Source organism: Balaenoptera ricei, chromosome 8, assembly GCF_028023285.1.
Source record: "Balaenoptera ricei isolate mBalRic1 chromosome 8, mBalRic1.hap2, whole genome shotgun sequence".
Lineage (NCBI taxonomy): Eukaryota > Metazoa > Chordata > Mammalia > Artiodactyla > Balaenopteridae > Balaenoptera > Balaenoptera ricei.
In genome coordinates, this window is record NC_082646.1 from 60,420,011 (window position 1) to 60,447,977 (window position 27,967).

Genomic DNA, 27,967 nt, shown 5'->3' on the forward strand with positions numbered 1-27,967 from the left:
TCCGTGTGTACTTGAGAAGGAAGTGTAATCTGCTGTTTTGGGATGGAATGTCCTATAAATATCAATTAAATCTATCTGGTCTGTTGTGTCATTTAAAGCTTCTGTTTCCTTATTTATTTTCATTTTGGATGATCTGTCCATTGGCGTAAGTGAGGTGTTAAAGTCCCCCACTATTATTGTGTTACTGTCGATTTCCTCTTTTAGAGCTGTTAGCAGTTACCTTATGTATTGAGGTGCTCCTATGTTGGGTGCATATATATTTATAATTGTTATATCTTCTTGGATTGATCCCTTGATCATTATGTAGTGTCCTCCCTGGTCTCTTGTAACATTCTTTATTTTAAAGTCTATTTTATCTGATATGAGTATTGCTACTCCAGCTTTCTTTTGATTTCCATTTGCATGGAATATCTTTTTCCATCCCCTCACTTTCAGTCTGTATGTGGCCCTACGTCTGAAGTGGGTCTCTTTTAGACAGCATATATATGGGTCTTGTTTTTGTATCCATTCAGCAAGCCTGTGTCTTTTGGTTGGAACATTTAATCCATTCACGTTTAAGGTAATTATCGATATGTATGTTCCTATGACCATTTTCTTAATTGTTTTGGGTTTGTTTTTGTAGGTCCTTTTCTTCTCTTGTGTTTCCCACTTAGAGAAGTTCCTTTAGCATTTGTTGCAGAGCTGATTTTGTGGTGCTGAATTCTCTTAGCTTTTGCTTGTCTGTGAAGCTTTTGATTTCTCCATGGAATCTGAATGAGATTCTTGCTGGGTAGAGTAATCTTGGTTGTAGGTTCTTCCCTTTCATCACTTTAAGTATATCATGCCACTCCCTCTGGCTTCTAGAGTTTCTGCTAAGATATCAGCTGTTAACCTTATGTGAGTTCCCTTGTATGTTATTTGTCGTTTTTCCCTTGCTGCTTTCAATAATTTTTCTTTGTCTTTAATTTTTGCCAGTTTGATTACTATGTGTCTCAGCATGTTTCTCCTTGGGTTTATCCTGTATGGGACTCTCTGTGCTTCCTGGACTTGGGTGGCTATTTCCTTTCCTAAGTTAGGGCAGTTTTTGACTATAATCTCTTCAAATATTTTCTCGGGTCCTTTCTCTCTTCTGTCTTCATTTCTTTTCATTCTTTTTTCTTTATTCTGTTCTACAGCAGTGAATTCCACCATTCTGTCTTCCAGGTCACTTATCCGTTCTTCTGCCTCAGTTATTCTGCTATTGATTCCTTCTAGTGTAGTTTTCATTTCAGTTATTGTATTGTTCATCTCTGTTTGTTTGTTATTTAATTCTTCTAGGTCTTTTTTAAACATTTCTTGCATCTTCTCGATCTTTGCCTCCATTCTTTTTCCGAGATCCTGGATCATCTTGACTATCATTATTCTGAATTCTTTTCCTGGAAGGTTGCCTATCTCCACTTCATTTAGTTTTTTTTTTCTGGAGTTTTATCTTGTTCCTTCATCTGGTACATAGCCCTCTGCCTTCTCATCTTGTCTATTTTTCTGTGAATGTGGTTTTTGTTCCACAGGCTGCAGGATTGTAGTTCTTCTTGCTTCTGCTGTCTGCCCTCTGGTGGATGAGGCTATCTAAGAGGCTTGTGCAAGTCCACTCTATGCCTTTTGATTGGAGAATTTAATCCATTTACATTTAGAGTGATTATTGATAGGTAAGGATTTACTAATGTCATCTTAGTCATTGTTTTCTAGCTGTTTTGTAGTTCTCTTGTTCCTTTATCCCTCTCTTGTGGCCTTCCTTTGTGAATTGATGATTTTCTATAGAGGTATGCTTTGCTTCCCTTTTTATTTTATGTGAATCCACTGTAGGTTTTTGCTTTGTGGCTATCATGAGGTTTACATAAAACATCTTATAGATATAAGAGTCTATTTTACGCTTGATAACAACTTAACTTCGATCGCATACAAAACTTTACCCTTTTACTCTCCTCCATTTTGTTTCTAATGTCACAAAACATCCATTTTGTTTCTAATGTCACAAAACATTTCAATGTCACAAAACACTTGATGTCTTTTTATATTGTGTATTCATTAACAAATTAGTTTAGCTATAGTTATTTTTAATACTCTTGTCCTTTTAACATTTATACTAGAGTTAAGTGGTTAACATATCACCATGTTTACATTATTAAAGTATTCTTAATTTGACTATATACTTACCTTTACCAGAGTGTTGTATATTTTCATATGTTTTCGTGTTACTAATTAGTATAATTTTGTTTCAGCCTGAAGAACTCCTTTCAGCATTTCTTGTAAGGCAGGTCTAGTGGTGGTGAACTCCCTCAGCTTTTGTGTGTCTGGGAAAGTCTTTACCTCTCCTTCATATATGAAGTGCAACTTTAATAGACAGAGTATTTTGGTTGGCAGTTTTTTTTTTCCTTTCAGTGCTCTGAATATATCATCCTACTCTTCTGGACTGTATCGTTTCTGTTGAGAATTCTACTGATAGCCTTATGTGAGTTCCCTTGTAAGTTTTAATCCTTTTCTCTTGCTGCTTTTAAGATGCTCACTTTGTCTTTTATATTTGACAGTTTTATCATAATGTGTCTGTTGAGCCATACCCTGTAGGCCTGCAAGCCCTGTACTTGCCCAGCCTCAAGAAGGAAGAAAGAGCCCAGAGTCAGCAACAGAGACATCAATAGTTTAATGGGATTAAACAGGGATCTCACATGTCTGAAGCAAGGTCCTGGAGTGACACCCCACTGGGTGCAGCAGACAGTGGGCAAGACATGGCAGTGGTCTTCACTACGAGGGGGAGAGGAAGGTTACCAGTTATAGGGGGAATTGATGTCAGGTTGGCTCATCAGTTACCAGGGAAATGAGCAGAGGAGCATGCCCCTTACTGCCCCTTTGATAAGCTATCATGGTGGAGATGTTCTGATCTAAAGATTAGAACAATCACTAGATGGGGAGGGGGGAGGGGGTACAAGTATATAGGCATTTACTGATTAGGCTCTATGATTAAGAGGGAAGGTCGGTTATGTGAGTAGGGTGTAGGTGAAGCAGGGACTGGTTGAGCAGGGGATGTACAGAGAGCAAGAGAACAGCCATCTTGGGTGGCCTGATAATACAGTGTCTTGGAGAGAATGGCTTTAAGTTGAGTTTGTTTGGTGACCTATGAGCTTCACAAACTTAGATATCCAAATCTCTCCCCAGATTTGGGAAGTTCTCAGCTCTTATTAATTAATTAATTTAGTTTTACATCTTTATTGGAGTATAATTGCTTTACAGTGTTGTGTTAGTTTCTACTGTACAACAAGGTGAATCGGCTATACGTATACATATATCCCCATATCTTGTAGCTCATTGAGCTTCCTTAAAACAGCTAATTTGAAGTCTTTGTTGGATAAATCACAGATCTCCATGTTTTTTGGGATCCAATACTGGAAGATTGTTGTGATCTTTTGATGCTGTCATGTTTCCTTGATTTTTCATGTTCCTTGATGTTTTGCATTGCTGTCCTCACATTTGAAGTAGCAGTCACCTCCTCTGAACTTTACTAACTGCCTTCAGGAGAGAAAAACCTTCCAACAGCTCTGGTAGGGATGCTGGGATTTTCTCAGATCTTCTATGGATACATCAGCTCCTTGCTTTCTCCCTCTGTGGCAAAATTCTCAAGTTTGTATGCCTTCTCTTGATCCTCCAACACACCAGGCCGAAAGCTGACAGCCTCCATTTTGTTTTCCCAAGGGTGGCAATAAAGCTCATTTGTGGTCTCTCCCTTGCCCACAGATTCTAGCTGGCTTTCTACACATGCTTACTGGCCATCTGCCAAAACTCGCTCACTGCCACTGGGAGCATGCACAAGGAACTGGCCACAGGGTGGAAGCATGTGTGAATGAGGCATGTGGAGCGATGGGAGTGCCCATGGGCCAGTTGGGAGGATCCACAGGTGAGGCTTCCCCAGTGACTTGTGGGTGGAGTCTGTAATGTAGTTAGTAAGATCCTCATCCCTTTAATGCCCTCTGAGAGTCCTATCTGCTGCTTTCCCAGACTCTTCCTTCCCCTAGGTCATGTAGATCATGATTCAATACTCTGGTTGAGGCAGGAGAGAAATGGGCTTCTTATACAGTTGGAGAAGCCAGGTGTTCACTCACATGCTCTTACTTTCTCCCACAGGGGCAATCACCAGCCAGGAAAATCTCTCTTGAACTTGAGTTCTGCTGCCTTGGGGTAGGGGTGATGCAGGTTAAGTCAAAGTGTTTCTCTTACCCTCTCTAATGCATCAAAGCTTGTACTTTTTTTCCTCCAATGGTGTGTTGGAATATAGATTCATAAAGGATATTGGTCTGTAGTTTTCTTTTCTTGTGATGTCTGCATATAGCTTTGGTATCAGGGTAATACTGGCTTCAAAGAATGAATGAGTCGGGAAGTGTTCACTCCTCTTCTAATTTTTGAAAGAGTCTGAGAAACATTCATGTTGATTCTTTTTTAAATGCTTGGTAGTAACACCAGTGAAGCCATCTGGTCCTGGGCTTTTCTTTGCCAGATGTTTTTTGATTACTGGTTCAACCTTTTCACTTGTTATAGGTCTATTCAGATTTTCAATTTCTTCTTGAATCAGTTAGGTATTTTGTTTCTAGCTAGGTATACAGTATTATTCAAGTCTTCTATATCCTTTGTTTATCTTTCATCTGTATAGTCTACCCATCATTGAAAGTGGGTGTTAAAGTCTCCAACTATTAATATTAAAATGTCTATTATTTCCCTTAATTCTTTCAGTTTTTGCTTCACATAATTTATGGACCCATAATTAGGTGTACATGTGTTTACAGCTGTTATATCTTCTTGCGGATTGGCCCTTTTATAATTATACAATGCCTCTCTTTGTCTCTTGTAATAATTTTTGTCCTGAAGTCTACGTTGTCTGATATTGTATAGCTATTCTAGTTCTCTTTTGGTCACTGTTTACATCTTTCACTTTCAACCTACCTCTGTCTCTGGATCTAAAGTGAGTCTCATCATATATTTGGACTATACTGTTTTAAAATCCATTCTGCCAATCTCTGCCTTTTAATTGGAGAGTTTAATTCATTTACATTTAATGTAATTACTGATAAGGAAGGACTTCTGCAATTTTTCTATTTATTTTCTGTATGTCTTATACCTTTTTTGTTCCACAATGTCTCCATTAATGCCTTCTTTTGTGTTAGATATCTCCTACTGTACCATTTTGATTTCCTTCTTATTTCTTTAACTATGTATGTTTTAGTTATTTTCTTAGTGGTTGCCCTGGGGAATTACAATTAACATCTTAATTGAAAACAATATATTTCAAATTAATACCAACTCAATTTCAATAGCATACATAAACTTCGTTCCTATATAACTATATTCCCCCAATGTTGTTATTGTCACATGAAGAGTCACAAAAATCATGAATGTGAAAATATCGTGTAAACCATCAACATAATATATAGATATTATTATTGTAGTATTTGGTCAGGTTAAGATGCTTCAATGCTGGCTGAGAATCATCAGCAGTAAACTTGATAATGTTCCTAAGATTTAAGAGCTCAAACAATACTTTTGCTAAAAAATAGAGGAAGTAACTACTCCTCCCACCTTTGTGCACATCCATTTCTATATTCCCAAACCCTCATACAGTGCCTAACACACAGTGGATATATCCAATAAATTTCTTATAAGTGAATAAAAATATATACAGAAATGCCTATGACATCCTTAAGGAAAGGAAAGAAAACTTCATCATTTATTAGGAATCTATTATCTATCAGGCATTGTGTGTTTTAAATATACTGTATCTCATTTAATCCATATAGAAACCCTATAAATCAGCATTCTCAATTTACAGACAAAGAACTGAAGGAAGTGATTTTTCCAGGTCACACAGCTGAAGCCAAAGTTTAAACCTGTATCTCCAAGACTCTAAGGCCTGTGCTCTTTCTACCACAGCATACTGATCTTACATTCTACTCTACTCTGCCATAGAATAGACCCAGCACGTCTAGAGAAGTTCTCTCTTCCAAACACATAATGAAGTCATAAACAAGAGACAGCAGCATTGTCTGAAAGGCAACTAGCTTAAAATTTCCACTGCCAAGGGACCAGATGGTTTCTGGGATTTCTAGTTAAGCTAAAAATACCCACAACCACAATGCATCTGACTTACAAGCAAAGAAAAGGAGGAGCAGCCAGTATAAACATGCAGCTGGAAAGCTAGAAGATTTAATGCTTATAAAACACTGCTTAAAGGGTTTTCAAATGGTATTACATGATATAAAACATTAGATAGCTCATGTTATTAATTGCTCACTCATCACTCTCTCTGTCTCTCACATACCCATACCACATTAGTTTTTTAAACAAACTCTCAGGGGTCTGGCAGAGCTGAGTTCCACCAAGAAGCTGAAGGTCTGAGAGGATCCTCCTCCCAGCCCCTAGCCTGGGTGTGTGAGGCCTCCCACCCCCACACACGTACTTGGATAAAAGCAGCAGCTTCCTTAGGCCTAGCTGTAGCTGCCATGCACCCAGAAATGGGTAAGATTTTGTTACGATCCTTCTGTTGTATATTTATTGTTGGGTTATCTGCCTTGTGTATACTAGCATTCTTTCTTTTTTTTAAACTAACTAACTTATTTATTTATTTATTTATTTATTTATTTGTGGCTGCATTGGGTCTTCGTTGCGGTGCACGGGCTTCTCATTGCGGTGGCTTCTCTTGTTGCGGAGCACAGGCTCTAGGCGGGTGGGCTTCGGTAGTTGTGGCACATGGGCTCCAGTACTTGTGGCTCACGGGCTCTAGAGCACAGGCTCAGTAGTTGTGGCGCACAGGCTTAGTTGCTCCGCGGCATGTGGGATCTTCCCGGACCAGGGCTCGAACCCGTGTCCGCTGCATTGGCCGGCGGATTCTTAACCACTGCGCCACCAGGGAAGTCCCTCTTTCTTTTTTTAAAGTGTAAAATTTAATGGTTTTTAGTATATTCACAGAGTTATTTAACCATCACCACAATTTTAAAACATTTTCATCACCTCATAAAGAAACCTCATACCCTTTAGCTATTACTCCTAAACCCCGCCTTCTCCTCCAGCCCTAAGCAACCACTGATCTAATTTCTGTCTCTACATGTTTGCCTATTCTGGACATGCACTAGTATTTGTTTGCTGATGGATAGGAACATTGTTTCCACAGCTGTATTTCAAAAGGCCTAGAGTAATGCAAAAAGATTTGAGTCCCCTAAAACAACAGGATAACTGGACAGCTTCTTACCCACCTCTGTACAACCTTGTGTTTTTTTAGAACAAGACAGGGTATAAATTCTTTAAACAAACAGAAGGAAGGAAGCTTTCTGTTGTAAAGGTAGATCATTTCAAGACAAAGAGCTAAGCACAGAGCCTTCTGTCACAGGGTTCTGACAATGGTTTGCTAGAAAGAGCACAGGTTTGGAGTCAAGAGAGACCTGAGTTCCAATTCCATCTCTGTCACTCTACTCAGGTGAGAAGTTCTGGGGCGAGTTACGTAACCTCTTTGAACTGCATTTTCCTTAGCTGAAAAATGAGAATGTTATAAATCTTATAGGATTAATGTAAGAACTAAAGGAAACGAGGTCTGTAAAGTACTGAACATGGCAGGAAGCCCTGGGAAAAAGCTAGTTCCCTGATGCTACCCTTCACCATCCTGCCAGACCCCTCTGAAAACCACCAGTATATTCCTATTTTAGTATGGCAGAGAGATTACTGACACCTCTAAAACCTGCTCCTTAAATTCCACATCACTTCTGCTTAAGCTATCTTCCTTTTCCATCTGTACTCCATACTCTTAACAAGATTTGTCCTCTTAACCAGCTCATCCACTTGATTCGTTTCTATTCTTTTATCCCTCCCCCAACACACACACACGCACACACACGACCTGCCCCAGGCCATCATCAAGCCTTGTGATTTCTTTTAAATCACTACCTCATTTTTCTCTCATAGTCTCCTATCCCTCATGGTTAATGTTTGGACTATTCCCCACACATAACTTGCTAAGTCTAATCCTGAGATTTTTACAGAACTCACTAACTGCCCTTACCCTTTCCTTTTCATGCCCTGGTCACATTTCCTCCACCTTTAAAAACCCTGCTCTAAGCCACTTCTAGACACTTCAGTTTTAGAGGTGAAAAGAATCTTAAGAAATCATTCAGGGAAATCCCCTGCCCAGCAATAGGTAGGGCATAACAACTTGCATTTTACATAAATGATACAGAAGGAGGTCAACTGATTTTACTCAAGCTCACACCACTACTTCCCTAAAACTCCCTAGACTGGTTTCTCCACCCTCACCACTCTGGTTTGCCTCCTTTCATCAATTCTAAAGCTAGTCCTCCAGGGCTTCCCTGGTGGCGCAGTGGTTAAGAATCCCCCTGCCAATGCAGGAGACACAGGTTCAAGCCCTGGTCCAGTAAGATCCCACATGCCGCGGAGCAACTAAGCCTGCGCGCCACAACTACTGAGCCTCCGCTCTAGAGCCCACGAGCCACAATTACTGAAGCCCGCGTGCCTAGAGCCCATGCTCCACAACAGGAGAAGCCACCGCGATGAGAAGTCCATGCACCACAAGGAAGAGTAGCCCCCACTCGCTGCACCTAGAGAAAGCCTGTGCACAGCAACGAAGACCCAACACAGCCAAAAATAAAATAAATTAATTAAAAAATAATAAAGCTAGTCCTCCAGTATCACATCATTTATGTGTCTGGTATCTGTCTGCTGAAAGCATCTATATTTTCATTCGTTCATTTTAAAAAAGAGGAACAAGTCTGCATATTTTAATTCACTCCAACACTGGCTGGGCATGCAGTTAATATGACTGAGTCTGCAGTCAGTCTCTGTCTCTATCTCTCCTTACACACACACCTTAGAGGAAGCACAGACACTTCAGGTCTCTTTTGCTGCACCCCACTCTGAACCACAGACTCAGGCTTAAAGTATTTGGACATTAGAAAACAAAATAATGTAGTTAATTTCTACTTAATTAAGGCTTAATTATTACTCAGTGTAACACAGATTTTTCTTTTACAGAATCTATAAAAAGGATCCTCATAAGCTACTGCTAATGTATTAAAGAGCTAAAGGCAACTTTATAGTATAAAAGCTTTATCAATGTGGCTATTAGACTCCCCCTAAATCCCATATTAATCCTATGGAATCTAGTCTAAACAACAGCCACCAGCCAATCTGTTTCCTCCACAGCTCCCAGAGTCCTCCCTCCTAGAGACTGCAAGTTTGACAATTCTGACAAAGCCCCCTTTAACCTACCCAAGGGCACAAGACCTATCTCATTAAACATTCCACAAGTATTTATTGAGCCTCTACTATGTGCCAGGCACTATACTAAGTACTGTGAATACAATGGTAAACAAGATTTTTGTCCCTGCTTGCAAAGGATTTAAAGCCTAGTGGGAAAATGGGCAGAGGCAGCATAGGGATCTATAAGAAAGTCATGGGGGACAAAAGGGTATAGTGGAAAGAGCCAAGAAATCTCAGTTCTAACTCATCGTCCTACTACTCTAGCAGTCTAAGATTTGGCAAGCCATGGTCTCTCCCTGAGCTTTGGTCTTCTCACCCATAAAACAAAGGAATTAGATAAAACAATATTTAAGATCCTTTTCAGTTCTAAGAGTTCTAAAAGAAGATAACAACAAAATAGCAGCAGCTATACTCACTGAAGGCTTATCATATGCCGGTAATCTCACCATTTACTTAAGATACAGTTTTGTACAGAATGGCAGTACTGGCATTACTGCATCACTTTCTTTTTTTCATTTTTTAAACTGGAAGGAGGATAGATGGTTTGATTATATTTCTTTTTATGGTTATACCCTATTCCCAAGAAGAATTTTAAGTGACTTACAGTAAAAATACATAAAGAATGAGCGTTAATAAAGACCACATTAAGTAATAAATATGAGAAGAGTATACCAAAAATTATTTTTTTTAATTATATGCCATGTTGGAAGGCCATGATGACTGAATTGAAAACTCTGTCTTAATTCTAAACTTCCTGACAGCCAAAGCAAAGAGGAAAACACAACTGAACGTGTAGCTCTTAGAAAAGACACTAGCTCAACAGAGAAAGTTTTTCCAGACTGAGCTTTTAGAATAACTTGCAACAACGTTTTTTGTTTGATTCTTCTAGTGGTGAAGAGGGCATGAGGAATGAAGGGAAATAAATTTAAACAAATAAACAAACCAGTTTTTCAGATATTTAAAATAAAAGCCTAACTTTATAATTATATATCTTATGGTTCAAGTTAATTCTTTTCAATTCACATATATTTTATAATTAACTTAGAAATGACCTTGGGTTAACTATTACTCTATGTGCCTATTTGGAAAAAGTTTCATTTTAAAAGGGCTATAGAACTTTATTAATAGTGCTGCAAAACATTCTTTGCTTTGAATGTTTCAAATGAAAATAGACTGAGCTACTGGCAAGACTCCGCCAGAATCTATTGATGGATTCCTTCCAAAACAACCATCCTATCAGGACTACTCACTCTTAACTCCATGCTTTTGGGCTTAAGAAAGAAAAGTTTATAAAGTAGATAAGTAAAATAAATGCAGATTAATTTGATTTAAATACAGATGTAAAAAACTTTAAAGCTTTTACAGATGAACTCTCTTTAGGAAACAAACTTGCAGAGAAAAACCTATTCTTCTGTTATTGCTTAACAGACAGAAAAAAATGCATTTGAAAAATCCCAAAACTGTTAACAGTGCTAATTCTTTTTTTCTTGTGGTAAAATATATATAACATGAAAGTTACCATTTTAACCATTTTAAGTTTACAGGCACATCACTATGCAACCATCACCACGCTAATTCTTTTTTTAATATATCCATATGCCTCATCTCATTGTCAGCACTAACAACTTCATATTGTTTTCCTAAATATCATTTAGAATTGAAACTTAATATTTTCTTAACTAAGAAGTAAAACATGTTGACTAAATAAGAGATGCAATTCACAGTATTACCATAATAGATTTTCCAACCTAAAGTTTCCATGACATCAGCAAACTATTTCCTAAAAAGATAACCCTACCAACCAAATCCAATTAATTTTTTAAAAAACTGTACTAATAACTGAACTCAGCCCACAACCTTGGATATTTGGAAAAAATAAATGCTGAAATCCATAAATGTATAATACTGATTGCAACATTTCTTAACAATAACATGTTAAGTAAATATTTTCCTATAAATTAATCCCATTGTGACTCAACGATACATACTAAGGGCAAGGATGGGCCAAGGAGCAGGAAAAGAAGATATACTACACATATTCCAGAGCCACACATAATCAAAAGCACACCCCTCTGTATAGACTTTACATTTTGCCCTTTAGAGAAGAATTTTCTAAGTTCCTTGGTAGGCATTTCTAAGTATCAACATCTTAACCTTCTACCCACTTTAAAAGAATGAATTACAGGGGTAGAGACTGGAATTGGTAATAAGTAGTTCACCTATCCAGTGTCCACTCCAATTAATTGGGGCAATTTGGCCTTGGCATCATATTTGGGTTTTAATAAAATTTTCCTTTTTCCCAAGTAATTTCAAATGAAGAGATATTAATTAACTAATCACAGACTGCATAAAGCAACATTTATTTGTTTCAGGGGATATTTATTGTGACTTGATTGGAATTAATATGATCTTTTTCTCTTTTCAGTAGATCCCTCTAATAATCATTAAGATACACCCACTATAAATGGGGGAAAATCCACGTACACATTCAGAAGCTGACGATTCTTAGTCAAGCAATCTTGAATTTTTTAACTTTACAGGGCATCTATAGTTCAAGCTCATATGCAAAGAGCAAGAGTTTCATCATCACCATAAACGGTTAAGTACAATGGCTTACATCTTATGTATTGGGTTCTCATTTCATCAGTCAAGCTACAGTGGCTACAATCCAGTGGCCATTCAACAAATGTCAAATGAGTGAATAAACAGTTTAGGAAAGGGCCTTCCTGGAAGGAGTTACCATCACCCAGAGAAGGGGAGGCATTTAAGAGAAGGAGAGGTTTAGTGAATTTTACTCACAGAAATAACAGGAAATACTCAATATTCTGTAATAACCTATATGGGAAAAGAATCTGAAAAAGAATGAATATATGTATATGTATAACTGAATCACTTTGCTGTATACCTGAAACTAACACAACATTGTAAATCAACTATACTCCAATAAAATTTAAAAAAAAAAAGAAAGAACAGGAAAATCAGAACATATACCAAAAGGATTCAGATATAAAAACAACAGGGATCACAATAGTATGAACTTTATAACATTCTTAAACTTGGTAGATTTTTTTGGTCATATTTATTAGTGAGTAGCAATAAAAAGCCTTAAGATATAAAGGGTCCAGGTATATGTCCATAGGAACAGCAAGAGAGATACACTTCATAGTGCTGTGGGAAGGAGGAGAAGAACCCTAGAAATAAGGGTGAGCAATGCCAGCTTTAAATCAAAAAAGACAACAAAATGGGGTAAAGACTGTGTCTTTTTATATTAAAAGAGAGGGCATGGCACATAGTACCTACTGTCTGTTGAATAAATGATTCCTTCCAGCCTTCCTCCCTTCTTTCATTTCTTCTTCCCTTCCTTTCCCTCCTGCTATCTATCTACCTACCTACCTACCTACCTATCCATCCATCTATCCATCCTTCTTTCCTTCCTTCCACCAAGCCCTTCATTATTCTTCCATCACCCAACATTCATCCAATTCCTCCTTCCTTTCCTCCCCAGGGCCTGCAAAGTCTAAAGGAACAAGAAATGCCTTGACAAAGGTCTTAAAAACTTTTTAGTTTACCCTCTTGAAACCTATCAATATATATTTTAGTTCCAGGCATTGTAAATAAATCAACTCTGGCCTCAAGTTCCTATTAAGAGAAAAAAGTCCACAAAGAAAATCCATGGATATTGTCTTCAATATCAATGGTTGTTGAAGAAGGCTTTGTTGTTTCCTCCCAGAAAAGAAAGTTCAACTCTGCAGCAGAGCAATTAGTACAATCTTATCCTGAGGATACCCGAAATGGGTAAAATTTACTTTTCTTTAAAATTTCAGGTCGGCCCATTATTCCTAACCCATATTTGAAAACCAGTTCCCCCATTTTCCCTCACTCCCACCTCCCCCAAAGTAGCTACAACAAACACTTTAAAGCTCCCCCAGTCCCTTTTGTCTCATATCCCAAAATGAAAGAACCCTGACTGAATTCAGTATCAGTCTCTTACCCTGCCAGGAAAGATAAGGAGTAGGAGTTGTTCTTGGAAACAAATGCCGAGCGGTGTGTCTGTATCATCTTGCCTCGAGAAGGTTCTTCATTCTCTGAATCTGAGAGACGTGCAGGACACTGGCAGGAGACAAGGGAGACAACACTGTCCATTTGGGGTTCCCACGGAATCTCCCAAAGCTATTGTTCAAATCTCTCTTTCTATTACATGTTCTCTCTGAGTTCCAATCTATGTTTCCAACTGCCTCTTGGGATCCCAATCTGGATATCCCAAATGCAGCTCAAACTTAATATATCCAAAATCAAACTCAGTATTTCTCTTCTCTAAGTCCCCCTACCAACCCAGTTAGAAGCTTCAATGTCACCCATGACTCTTTCCTTTCCTTTCTTCAAAGTCATTAATAACATTGTATATAGGTTTTGAGTACCCCAACACATCCAAATATTTTATTTCATCTACTCTTTAACCTACCCCACTAAGAAGGGATTATTACCTTTTACAGATGGCAAACTGAGGCTCAGGGTAGTTAATTTGTCTAGGATTGTGGAGTTAATAAGTAGTTAACGTTGGCACTGTGATCCAGAGCATCTGTCTCCAAACTGCCTCCACGTTATTTCTACTTTGCTCCATTCTACTCCTCGAATGTCTTTCAGATCTAACTCTTCTCATGTATACTCATTGTCACTGCCTTTCCTTAGATTCTCATCATCTTCTGCCTTGACTACTGCAATAATCTACTTATGGGTCTTGCTCTCTCCAGCCTTCCTTCACTCCAATCCCCTCCATGTTATCAAACACACAGACAGAATCCCATCACTCCCCTGCTTAACCGTTGGTGACTTCAGGATAAAGTCTAAATACCTCAGCATGATCCAATAACCTTCAGAAACTAGATCCAATCTTCTTCCAAGTTTTTCTCCCACCAGTTCCCACACAGGGAACTCCTTGAGCTCTACTGTAATCATACTACTTTCTACTCTCCACATGTACCATCATAGTCTTTCAAAACTCCTATTCTTTTGTACATGCTATTAGTCCCTTTGCCTAAGATTCTCCTTCCACATTCTCTGCCTAAAATGTTCACTGGCCTTTCAGAGGCATCTTAAATGTCACTTTCGCTTCCAAATACCCTTAGATCAGCTTTTTCCATCTTGCTGACACTCATTCATTTACCTTCATTTTATTTTAGAGTCTCTTTTTGAGTCTTTAAATTTACATTCAAAGTTTCTTTTACGTGTGTCTTTTGCATACACATATGAGGATTTGCTCATGATTCAATATGAGTGTCTTCTTTCTAGGGGGAGCAACTAATCACACTGAACCGTAGCTTCTTATTTAGGAGTCTGATTTCTGCTGTAGACAACAGACTCTTTGAGAGCAAGTGACCACCTTTTCTTTAAAACTTCTGATACCATTATATAGTAGGTAAACAAAAAAGTCTAATAATCTAATGATTAACCAGTTTTCTAATGATTAAATGACTATCAAAGTTAGAGTTGTAGACAGAGGCATGCAAGGCATCTTATGGCTCAGAGTACCCTGTATTCCTTAAATGCTTTGTTATTCTCTAGGTTGATAGGCACATTCATACAACAGGCTATGTTTCCAACAGCCTTTGAGAAACAGTTGAAGGATTACAATTTACAGAGAAGCTTTTCAATTTTGTAGGGTATCTATCACTCCTTAAAGAACCCTGTTGTACAAACTATTCACTGGAGAAACTTTAATAGCACTAACCCATTACCAAATTTATTGGAAAGAAAGAAAAAGTTTTGACATCAACAGACTCAACAGGGGATAAATAATGGCAATTTTTTTTTAGGTCTTTCTGCATAATCAATTCGGTACCAAATAAAAGAATGCTCAAATTCCAGCTCTATTACTTAGCTATCACTGTCACTATAGGTTAGCTGCTTTACCTTTTTGAGCCTCAGTTTCTCATCTATAAAATTAAAAATGATCTGTCTACTACATATATTGTGATAAACCATTAAAAACACATAGTGCATTAGCTCACAAGTAGTAAGTGCTCAACAAAAGACAGATTTTATTTATATCAATTTTAATACTATTAATCTTTTAAGAAAAAACTCTGGTATTATAGTAGGTATATGCCAGGTTCCTTTTAATTGTTGAAAATAAATTTACATTATTATAAATAAATAATTATATAAACAGAAGGTACCCTGACCCCCAATCCCTCTATATTTCTACCCTCACAAAACCTAGAGCCATAAGATAGGAAAATATTTACCTCTCATCTTTAACTTTGGATAAAAACAAGCCTATAGGACAATCGATTCCTAAAATGGAAATCTCTAAAATGGTATTTTTTTTAATGTTGTGCCTAAAAAAAATTAAAAGAATGATAATACCCAGGGTTGGCAAGGGTGTGAGGAAATTAGTTTAGCACATTTGTTTACTATTGTTTAATACAAACTTTAAAGTTCAAAGTTTAATACAAACTTTCTGGAGGTCAACTGAATAATAAGTACCAAAAAGTCTTAAAAAGTACACTCCCTTTGATCTGATCATTCCACTTCTAGTAATTTATAAGGAACTAATGAGACATGTGGATTTCATCACAGCAGTGGTTTAAGACAGCAAAATATCAACAGATTAATTAAACAAATTAATTGGATAAATTCTACAGTAAAGAATAACTAGCAGACCACTAAATAATGATATGGGATTCTTTATTTACATGGAAAGACATCCAGGACTTATAATTTATTAAAGAAGGTTATAAAACAGTATGTATCCTGGGTTACATTTTCTGAAAAGAAAAACAATATATTTTATACACACACACACACACACACACACACACACAAACACACTTAGAAAAGAAGTCTGGAAGGATATTCACCAAAATGTTTATAGGAGTTATCTCTAGGTTATGGGATGACAAGCAATTTTTCACTTTCAACTTTATAACCTTTTGTATGACTATAATTGTTACACCAAACTGTTTTCCAACAATTTGCACTATTGTCGGTATTAACTGCACCATAACAAATCGTAATAAATTAAACATCGTGCCTATTTTATTTTCTTTCTGAACAAATAACTGTTTCTAGAATAAGCACTTTTCTTCCTCTGTTTGGATTCAACTTGATAAACACGTATCAAACACTTGTGATGTGCAAGGTACTATGGGAGATTTAAAAAATGGTAAGACACATTTCCTATACTTAACAAACTTACAAATTAAGTAGAGAAACACAAACACACAAATAACCATAATGTAAGGAAGAATGAAATAAGTCCTATAAAAGTTACAAAGTGAGGAGAGGAAAGTTGAAGAGAATGGATGATGGGAGTGGAGAAAAAAGTGAGGAATCCCTATAGGTTCCAGGAAGGTGACAGCTTTTGAACTGGACATGGAAAGATAAATAGCCTTTCAACAGGTAAGGTCAGTGGCATTTCAATGAGATGAAATGCAAGAGCAAGGATTCTCAGGAGGGAAAGCATAGATTATACATTTGGGGGAAAGCAAACAGCTCTGTTCCCTGGAGTTCTCGGATGTAAGCAAAAATGGAAAGATAAGCTAGAATAATACTAAGGACCTGAATGTTGGGGTGAAGAGCTCTCATTTAATTCCACAGGAAATGGGGAGCCACTGAGGTTTTTGGAGCAGGAGGGTGAAATGATCAGTCCAGCTCTAATCATAATAGTCTCTCTATAAAATATAATCCTTCAGCTGGCTTTCCACTGAGACCACTTGAGCTTCTTTTCAGTCCCAATATGAATGTATCCTTGGCCAAACTAAATGAAATTATTTGTTCAACACCGAAATTTCTTAAGACATATTTAAAGTAAAATTGTAAAAGTCCTCAAAAATATAAAATATAAAAGCAAACAGAAGAAAGGTAAAATCACAAAAATCTAAAACTTAAAGTGTTCATAGATCTGATTTTATTCAATGTACAGGAAATTTTGCAAAACTGGCCATTGCCAATCAGGATTTGTACTTCCTGATTCCTTTTAAGATTAAATTTTAGGTTGATGTAATGAATTTCTACTTCAAAGATTATAGTGGCAAAAGAAAAAATAATTAGAGCAATTTCCCATCCTTGCTATGAATTAATACTAGAGATCATTTCCTGGAGGAAACCTAGATCTGGCAAGGCCGAAAACAATAGGTTCTTTCTATCAAAGGACCATAGTAAAGAGTAAGCTCTCTTTGTCAAAATTGGTTTGTCCTAAAAAGAAATGCCTTTCTGGGCTGTTTTCCCTGAGGACACTAACGGACAGTCCTGTTGGGGTGAAGAGGCAGAGTTTGCGGTCTTTAGAGACTACAGACAACAGTTGGGGCTATTAGTCAGAAGACATACTATATGCACAAGACTATCATATATTTTATTCTTGCCTTCCTAGATAAACTGTATTCTCTCCAAAAGCAGTCTTTTTCCTTTTGTAGTTCCCAATGAACAGAGCATTGAGAGTACATAAGCATTTCATATTTGTTACACTGAATCTTTTAGAAGGTTGGAATGCAAATGGTTGCTTTTAACAATAATTAAATAGTAACAATTATTATTATTATAACTGGGTTAAAAAACCCCACATATACATTGACAGTCAGCAAATACTATCAATCCAAGAAAGCTTAAGTAATCTCAAATTTTGAAGTTCAGGGAAAATGCCTTTGCAAAGAGTAAACCTAAAGCACAGAGAAATTAAGTAACCTGGCCAAAGTTGTACAATCTGTAACAACGCTGGAACCTGTTTAACAGGCAGACTTCAGGTCTAGAGATTTTTTTCCCCTCTATTCTGGTATGTTGCCTGTCTTTATATATGGTAAAGCTTTATTAAATCCACCTAATTAAAAATATAGCCTGAAATACTAACGAGCCTGAATCACAAAACATTTTAATAGATATGACTCTAAAGGTATGCTAAGTACATATAGCAAGTAATAGAAGATGTCTAATCCAATATGAATTACTAAATTAAAAAAAACAAGTATAATCATCCATTTGAGCCGTAATCAGTGGATCCTCCAAAAGTGCTTTCTTGTATTAGTTAAATATACCATTTACAACATTTTCCAGTAATTTGCTTGGTAAATAAGTAACGAAAAAAAATTCAGGCAAGATTTGGCCCAATTAGAAGTATAATTAGGTTAAGTTTAAACTAAGTAATCTAATATTGAGGACCTACTTTGTAAATAGAACTGTGCTGTTTGGGGCATTATAAAGAGTAAAGGGAAGTAAAATACAAACTATAAGGAAATCTAGTTGAGGATATAACACATACAGAACTCAGATGTCAAATAACAACTCATAAATCAAAATGACAATATATGTATAAAACTTACCACAAGTAGTATACTATACTAGGTTTTTCCTCTCACTCACCTTTTTCCCCCACTGTTCCCCCTTAATCTTTCCACACAAGTCTCATTGTCCCATTCACAAATCATTTTCTCCAGCTCTCCATCTGAACGCTAAGTTCTTCACTACTCCTAAGCTGCACAGTCAATGACTGTTACTGTTCACCAACAAAGGTTTTTCAGATCCACATCACCTGGGCCAACTGCTGATTTTGAGGCAGGTGTCCATCAAAAAGGTGATCTACTTACGCGCTCTAGATTTGTCTTCAGTACTAATGGCTCATCTCTTTTTTTCTGTTCATCCATTTTCCTTTTTCCCATTTCTGTATCCTCTGGTAACAGCCTGTGGATTTGATCTTCAGAGGTTTTCTCCTCTTGTAACTTTTCTTCTCTCAGCTAAAAATACAAATCACACCAAGACAGTAGTTTTAGGCAACTATAGACTTAAAAACATCTTTTACGCAGTAGTCTATTAGAACAAACAGGAAAGTTTTGAGACTATTTTCTTATTTGATATAAAGCCCTCTTAATTTTTAAGTCTACTTTTACTTGAATCTTGCCAAACATTCCCTTCATGGCTTAAGATTTAACTGCTCTGCATTCTTGAGCAATATGAAATCACAAAGGCTAAGATAATACACATAATCAAAAAATAAGGTTTATTCACTTAGCCAAAAAAGGCGGAACCTAAAAACTTTCCTTACTCTCATAAACCAGATATAACTGCACTGGACCAGGAGAACAGCAAAGATGTAGGCCACAGAGGGCCAGAGAAGTTGGTCTAGGCAAGACAGGTCTTTGGGCCTACTGGAAACAGAAAAAATGGCTTATCACAGTTCCAACGTCCTACAATTTATGTGGATCTTGTGATCCACAGGATAGGTCAAGATACATGGTGTACAAAGAAAGTTAAGGCAGACTAATATGCTCCTCATTTGGGGGAGGTAGCACGGCATTATGAAAATAAGATGGGTTTTGGAATTTAAAACCTGGGTTCTAGTGGTTCTGTCACTTATTTAGCAGCTATATGATCTTGGGCAAATGAACCACCATATGCTCACCTACAAAATAGGACAATGCTACTTACTTTGCAGATATTGCTGTAAGAAATAAATGAGATAATAATATAAAGTATTTACTGTAGTATCTTGCTATATACTTACAGTATATCAAGAGTTCCCTTTCCTAACCTCCCTTTATTCTCTTTTCATTGCCTGGGATTTTAATAAAATTTAAATGACAATGTATATGAAAGCAATTCTAGGCTATTAATATTTTTAATCATACTTATAAAATAAAATTAAAGAACAAATAAATATTTTTCATTGGCTGTCAACTGGGTTAAAAAACAAAAACAACAATAACAATAAACAACAATAAAGATTTAGTCTTATCTTTCCAATTTCTATAGGTATGATTCCAATAAGCCTGAACTAGTCTTTAACATGCTGAGTCTAATTCAAGAGGTTATGAATATGCAAAGAACACCATAAACAATGTTACATCAGGAGGAGAAAGCTAATCCATAGCTAGGTAGAAAGCAAACCTGAAGTCTATGCTAACTGCCCACATGAAAGATCAATGCCTTTTAATGATCTTAGATCAATGCCTTTTAATGATCTTAGATGACCACAGGCTACAGAGGGGCATTTCACTTTTAGAGGATAGAAAGCGGAGTGGCACACACAAAAAACAGGTTTTAGCATCACGTTATCATTTACTGAACTCTATGTGTCAGATGCAGAGCTAAAGCACTGTTAAATTATCTCATTATCTCTACTTTAAAAATTAAAAAACAAAACTAAGGTTTAAAAAAAACTATGGCAAATTCACAGAGCCATAATAGCCTTGGAGCTGGAATTCAAATCTATGTTTACCTCAGTTGTTCTCAACCAAGGCTGATTTTGCCTCTCAGGATACATCTGGCAATGTCTGGAGACACTTTTGGCTGTCACAACTGAGGGGATAAGGTGTGTGGTGCTACTGGCATCTAGCGGGTAGAGGCCAGGAACTGCTACTAAACATCCGAAATGCATAGGATAGCCCCCAACAATATATACATACACGGACGTTGCTATTTTTAAAAAACTAAATATTAAATTTCCTGTTTTACGTATTTTAGTGTTATTTTGTTTTGTGCTTAATTGTGTCTACATACTATGTTCTCTGGCTTTTCTAGTGTTTTAGAATGCATCCTTTGCCTCCTAATAATGTTTATGGCTGCTCTCAAAGTTTTTGACAATGAACTTGTGTGTTGTTGGCAAAACAACCTTCTCATTGCCGTGTTGAGTCTCTGCTAACACAGCATCACCTTAAAGCTAAAAATTTACAAAATTGAAAAACCCATATACACATTTAAATCTTCACATGAATCATGTTGGTGTTTTCTCTATATTGGGTTCTGCAGATGCTTTTTTTTTTTTGTCCCTTTTGATGGTTACTTATAAGGACTTGAGAACTTGGTATCTAGGAAAGAGTTTTTATACTCAGCGAAAATGACTGAGAGTGTCAGAAAATAGCATATAAACTTGAATAAGAAGTATCAATAGCTGCTGTTTTATTGAACTCTTCCATGTTTCAGGCATTAAGTTTATAGAGCTTACCTTATCATTATCATTTTATAGACACAAAAATTGACATTCAGTGGTTATTTCCTGAAGTCAGTGTTTGAATATCGAAGAGCTTAGATTTTAAAGCAAACCACTGGCTTCAAATACCACGGTTTCTCAACCTCAGCACTACTGACATCTTGGGCTAGATAATTCTTTGTTACGGGGAGCAGGTCAGAGTCTGAGTAGAAGGCTGATTCATGAATACTTTATTGGGGAGCAGGAGTTAAGGATGAAGTAGTATAACAAGGAGAGACAGCGAGCCAATAAAAGTGGTTGGCTTGACAGTTGGCTACAGAAGACAGTATGAGAAACTGTATGCAATGCAGCTCAAGACTATCAATCAGAAGTGAGAAAGGGGGAAGCATATATATATATATGTATATAAATAGACTCCCACATCCTGCTGACCAAAGTTTGCTCCACTGGATGTTAAATACCCCTGACACTGGCTTGTACAACTCAAGTAAGTTCTCATGGTAGGGACTGCAGCAGCAACCACAGAGAAGCCCTAGAGCTAAAAGCAAGAGGCAAGCAGTAGGAGCCAAAACAAAAGAGATCTCAGCTTGTACCAAGTGAAGCCGCCCACCACTGCAAGTGGAATGCTTATTACTGCCCCCATTTTTTTTTTTTTTAATTTATTGGCCACACCCAGCAGCTCACGGGATCTTAGTTCCCTGACCAAGGATGGAACCCATGTCCCCTGCAGTGGAAGCGGGGAGTCCTAACCACTGCACCACCAGGGAAGCCCTAAACTGTATTTTTTGAAAGTTAAAAACTTCAAAAGTTAAAGCCATCAAAAGGCTCTAAGAAAATGAAAAAACTGACACACACTGGGAGAAAAATATTTGCAAAGCATATACCTGTTAAGACTTGTATCTGAAGATCTTTCAAAATTCAACAGCAAGAAAATACAAATTAACACATGAAAAGATGCTCAACATCACTGGTCATCAGGGAAATACAAATTAAAACCACAATGAGATACCACTACACACCAATTAGAATTGATAAAATTAAAAAGACTGACCACAGCAAACGTTGACAAAGATTGAGAGAAACCAGAACTTTCATACTCTACTGGTAGGAATTAAAATGGTAAAACCACTTTGGAAAAGTTTGGCAGTTTCTTAAAAAAGGACACACACCTACCATATGATCCAGCCATCTCATGCCTAAGTATTTACCTAAGAGAAAAAAAATGTTATTCTATACAAAGACTTGCATGTGAATGTTCACAGTAGCTTTATTTGTAATAGCCAAGAACTGGAAACAACCCAAATGTCTATTAACAGGCAAATAGATAAACAAATGGTGACATATCTATACAATGAAATAGTACTCCGCAATAAAAAAGAATAAACTATTTATACATGTAACAAGTGAATGAATCTCAAAATAATTATGCTGAGTGAAAAAGCCAAATAGAAAAGCATAAACAACTTATGCCAAAAAGAACAAACAGGTTAATTGGACTTCATCAAAATTTAAAACTTTTGTGCAAAGGACACTATCAAAAAAGTGAAAAGACAACCTATAGAGTGGGAGAAAATATTTGCAAATCATGTATCTGATAAGGATTTAATATTCAGAATACATAAAAAACTCTTACAACTCAACAACCAAAAGACAAACAACCCAATTCAAAACTAAGCAAAAGGGCTTCCCTGGTGGCGCAGTGGTTGAGAATCTGCCTGCCAATGCAGGGGACACGGGTTCGAGCCCTGGTCTGGGAAGATTCCACATGCCGCGGAGCAACTAGGCCCGTGAGCCACAATCACTGAGCCTGCGCGTCTGGAGCCTGTGCTCCGCAACGAGAGGCCGCGATAATGAGAGGCCCGCGCACCGCGATGAAGAGTGGCCCCCACTTGCCGCAACTAGAGAAAGCCCTCACACAGAAACGAAGACCAAACACAGCCATAAATAAATAAATAAATAAACAAACCCAAAGTTTAAAAAAAAAAAGAAAAAACTAGGATGTACATTTAAAAAACAAAAACAAAAAAAAAACAAAAAAAAACTAAGCAAAAGACTTGAATAGACATTTCTCCAAAGAAGAGATATAAAATGGTCAATAAGCACATGAAAAAAGGCTCAACATCATTATTCATTAGGGAAATGCAAATCAAAACCTAATGAGATAAAAAAAAATAAAAAAAAACAAAAAAAAACAAAAAACCTAATGAGATACCCACTAGAATGATTATTTTTTTAAAAATCATAAAGTAACAAGTGCTAACAAGAACATGGAGTAATTGGAGCCCTCATACATTGCTAGTAGGAATGTAAAACGGTGCAGCTGCTGTAGAAAACAGTATGATGATTTCGCAAAAAATTAAACATTCAATTATTCCCATGACCCGGCAATTCCACTCCTAATTATATACCCAAAATAAAACCAGGAGTCAAACAGATACTTGTATTCCAATGTTTATTGCAGCATTATTCACAAGAGCCAAAAAGTGGGAAGGAGATGAAAGGATCAACAAAATGTGATATATGCATACAATGGGATATCCAGCCAAAAAAAGGAATGTAGTACTAAAACATGTTACAATGTGAATGAACCTTGAAAACATTATGCTGAGTGAAATAAGCCAGGTCACAAAAGGACAAATATGATATGATTCCACTTACATATCTAGAATAGGCAAATTTGTAGAAAGAAGGTTAGAGGTTACTAGGGCCTGGGGTGATGGTAGAATGGGGAGATATTAATGGGTACACAGTTTCTGTTTGGAGTAATCAAAATATTTTGGAAAAAGAAAGCAGTGATGATTGCACAACACTGTGAATGTACTTAAGGCCGCTGAATTGTACACTTAAAGCGGTTAAAATGGCAAATTTTATGCCATATATATTTTACAGCACAACCTATTATATAAGTATCATGAAGCTCCAGCTAGCTTTCTATCCTTTTAGATACTACAATAAACAATCTGTATGACAGGTTTACTCAAGGCAATATCCTAGTAGAAGGCTTCAACTAGTCTTCTGATTAGAATCAGGTAGTTGAATGTCAAACAGCTAAACACAGGGGCAAACAGAATTCCTAGCCATAGGGCAAGGCGCCATCAAAGGAATAGACGGTTGAGCTCACTAGATTCTTAAATCCTGTTCATGCAAGGGTGGAGATGCCTATAGAATATTTGTAGCTAATCCATATGTCTTGGAATAATATTCATTTCACCACGAAAAATTATTTATCTTCATAATTGTAGAATCTGGGACTTCCCTGGTGGTGCAGTGGTTAAGAATCCGCCTGCCAATGCAGGAGACATGGGTTCGAGCCCTGGTCCGGGAGGATCCCACATGCCATGGAGCAACTGGGCCCGTGCGCCACAGCTGCTGAACCTGGGCTCTGGAGCCCGTGAACCACAGCTGCTGAGCCCGCGTGCCACAACTACTGAAGCCCATGCGCCTAGACCCCGTGCTCCACAACAGGGGAAGCCACCGCAATGAGAAGCCTGAGTACCATAATGAAGAGCAGCCCCCCGCTTGCCGCGACTAGAGAAAAGCCCACGTGCAGCAACGAAGACCCAATGCAGCCAAAAATAAATAAATTTATTAAAAAAATAAAATAAAATAACTGTAGAATCTGAGTGATGGGTATACAGGGGTTTTATTGTTCATTTTCTTGTTCTTTTTTAATATTTGTTTAAATATTACACAAATTAAAAATTTAGAAATCATTTATAACATCCATTGTGCAAGTTAAAAAACCTCAGATGCTGGGTGATTATAGAAATAATTGAAGGGCTTATAGGAGCCTATGCAGAGAAAGTTCTGATTATAGTCTCTCAAATGCTAAGTTACTACTCCAGAGTATGTATTCCCTATTAGTACTTCAATGTTAACTAGCCATCCTTAGAGTTTAAAGTAAAACACATATACACCACACTGTTTCAAATGAAATATTTTAAAATACATTTCATAACATCCAGAACATACTTCTTTCTATCATGGATTTTTAACACAAATTGCTTGTGTCCAGTTGCTTGTTTTCAAATTTTCCTTCCCTCAGACACTATGAGCTTCTTTCAACCTGGAACCATGCTATTCATCCTTGATTTCCCCCCTCCCACTTTAGTTCTGGACATAGGGCCTGTATTCAATAAGTTTAATTCCACAAATATTTACAGAGCACTAGAGTCTATGTGTTAGGCATTGCTTTTAGTGCTGAGGATACAGCCCTGATCAAAAATGACAAAGTTGTTTGCATGGTGCTTATATTCTGTAAGAATGTGATTGAAATGAAAGATGTGATTGGACTAATCAATTTTTAAAAGGTCTTCCAACAAATATTCTCTACAATACAAACTATACCTATTTTGGTGACTCTACCAGTCCCCATGCTTTGGGGAGCTTCTCTCAATTCTCTCAATAAAAGGTAACCAACCCGACAGTGCTATGAACACAGGGCTCGTGGGAAGAGTGCTGCTCAATGGCATTTTTTTTTAAATTTGGATTTAATTGTTCTCATTAAATCTACATGCTTATCAAAATTCCCTCCATCCCCAACCAAAGATAATGTTCCATATAGCTGTCCCAGGCTGGAGAAGAATTTATGACTTATCTAACACAGTCACACACAGAATGTGGCCTTACAGTGACAGCGCAGATGACAGCAAGAGTTCTCCTCTAAATGGACTGATAATGATAGGATTTTCTCTCTAAAATATATCAGAGCTCTCAAAGGTTAAAATACACAAATTTTCACCACCCCAGCCTCTTTGCCTGTATAGGAAACCATCAAGTTGTGAGAGCATTTATCACACATCAGGCCTCACAGGTGTTCGACAGGAATCACTAATGCTTGTTCCACGTGATGTCTTCAGTTAACCTGAAGCCTTTGGTTTATTTTGTGGAGCAAACCATTCATCTCTTTTTACTTCTGCCATTGCATCAGCCAATAATTTGCTTCCGTCTGGATCCATCTTCGAGAGTTCTCGAAATGCTTCATCCCCCACAAAGCAAATTTCATGTCCATCAGGGTCAGTCAGAATGATCACTTGCACTGTTGCTTTCCCTGGAATGTCCAGACTCATGAGGAGAGTCAGAATCTTTTGGTTCTCCCTTTTTATCAAGTCTTCTAAGTCTGACAACTCTTTCTGGGGGCAAGAAAAGGCAATTCGTCCAAAAGCTGCTGCATGATCAACTGCCCCCTGGATGCCCTGTAGCTCCAGCTTACACTGGTTATCAGCACAGCCCAGCAAAACTCTCTGCTTCTTTTCATCTTTTTCATACATTTTCATTCCCAGCAGATTAGACCAGTAGTTCAAGGACTTCTGAAGATCAGAAACCGCTAGAGTTACTTTTAATACAGGATCTGACTGAGGTGGACTGCGGTTCTGCAAATAGAACTTATATCCTCTGGGGGCTTTGGTTTCAAAAACACCTACTGCAACTTCATTGAGTGGCCACTCCAGCTTCCTGGCTTTGCAGACAGCCTGGCTAGAAGCAAGCGTGATACCCATGAAGTCATTGCCAAGCTACAGTCTTCGATGCCATAACTGTTAAGTCAGTTCTGCAACAAAATGATCATCCTCAGGTCCAAATTTTATCACTGATTTACTCCATTTCCCATCATACGGCCTTCATCCCCAGGACATCACAATAGAAACACACCATCTGGAAGCGGTTTCCCACTTGGAACATGAAGTGCAGAGCCCTGAGAGTCGCCATGAACACCTACACTACCCACCCCTCACGCGTACAGCGCCGCACTGCCCACAGATGACACCAGCACAGTAATCCCAATGGCACTTTAAAGATTAGAGGCTCATGCATCCATAATTTTCTCATTTTCATATCTAAATTGGTAAAATGGTCCACCATCCTATGATAGTAGACTACAGAAATAATTTGTGAGAGTTGTAGGACCTTCTAGCCTCATGGTGTTTCCTTAATCTTTCCCCTAACACACAACTAACAGATTTTTCCTATAAAATATGATTATATATAAAAACATACAGTAAATTATATGAGTTATACATATATAACTCATTTCTTACATTTTCTAGTTATCTCTGGGCCAAAGGTTCTCAAACTGGGACCCCAGACCCTTAAGAGAATTCACAAAGGTAGCGATGGAAATCTTTAATTTTCAATATATTTTTAACAATCTAACAAATCATATACTTACAGTCCATAAGGTTCTACCCACTAAATACCTCAATAAATAGGTTGAATACATTTTTGTTGCTTATCTAGGGCTTATTCTTTAATAGAAGACATTAACAATATTTTAAATTGTTAAGGGGGTTATGAAAAGAGTATATATTATAAGCTGATAAAGTTGGGGACCACTGCTTCAGAAACACTGCTCCAGACCATGATGAACTTGTTAGATATTCAAATTAATGTCAGAACATTTCAATTTACTTTGGTATCTATAGTGATCAATGCTTTGCATCTTCCATCTGGTTCCTAGGCTCTCATTTGATACTAACAGTTACCACTTATACAGAGTCTAATTGGTGACTATTGCTGATGCTACCCACAAAAAGAAAGTGTTCGGGGTTAAGTAAGGACTACTTGATGCTTCCATCTCACAGAATCAAGAAATCATAGCAAATCTTGCATACAAGGCAAAAGTCATGACTTCTACTTGAACAATCACATAAATAGCACCAAAGCAACTATTTGCTCTTATGATTCTTACCTAATTTTAACAAAATCACACTGATGACACTATGCTCTCTTCACTTTAAATTCTTAACACCTTTCAATTTAAATGTTATGTTTAGAATAAAGTATATGTAAATA

General features: G+C 37.3%; 1 protein-coding gene and 1 pseudogene across 2 annotated transcripts in view; both read right to left on the reverse strand.

Moving 5' to 3' along the window:
- The window catches only part of RNF169 (ring finger protein 169), an 89,039-nt gene that overhangs the window by 18,957 nt on the left and 42,115 nt on the right, over positions 1-27,967 (reverse strand). For both annotated transcript variants that reach the window (XR_009504619.1, XM_059930820.1), the window contains exons 3-4: positions 18,840-18,986; positions 13,253-13,371 (exon numbers count right to left, since the gene is read on the reverse strand). Coding sequence is in view for 1 of the 2 variants with exons in the window: in XM_059930820.1 (XP_059786803.1) it covers positions 13,253-13,371; positions 18,840-18,986 (266 nt within the window). In the remaining variant the exon portion in view is untranslated. The remainder of the gene's footprint in view (positions 1-13,252; positions 13,372-18,839; positions 18,987-27,967) is intronic.
- On the reverse strand, positions 26,038-26,884 carry LOC132369783 (glyoxalase domain-containing protein 4-like; annotated as a pseudogene).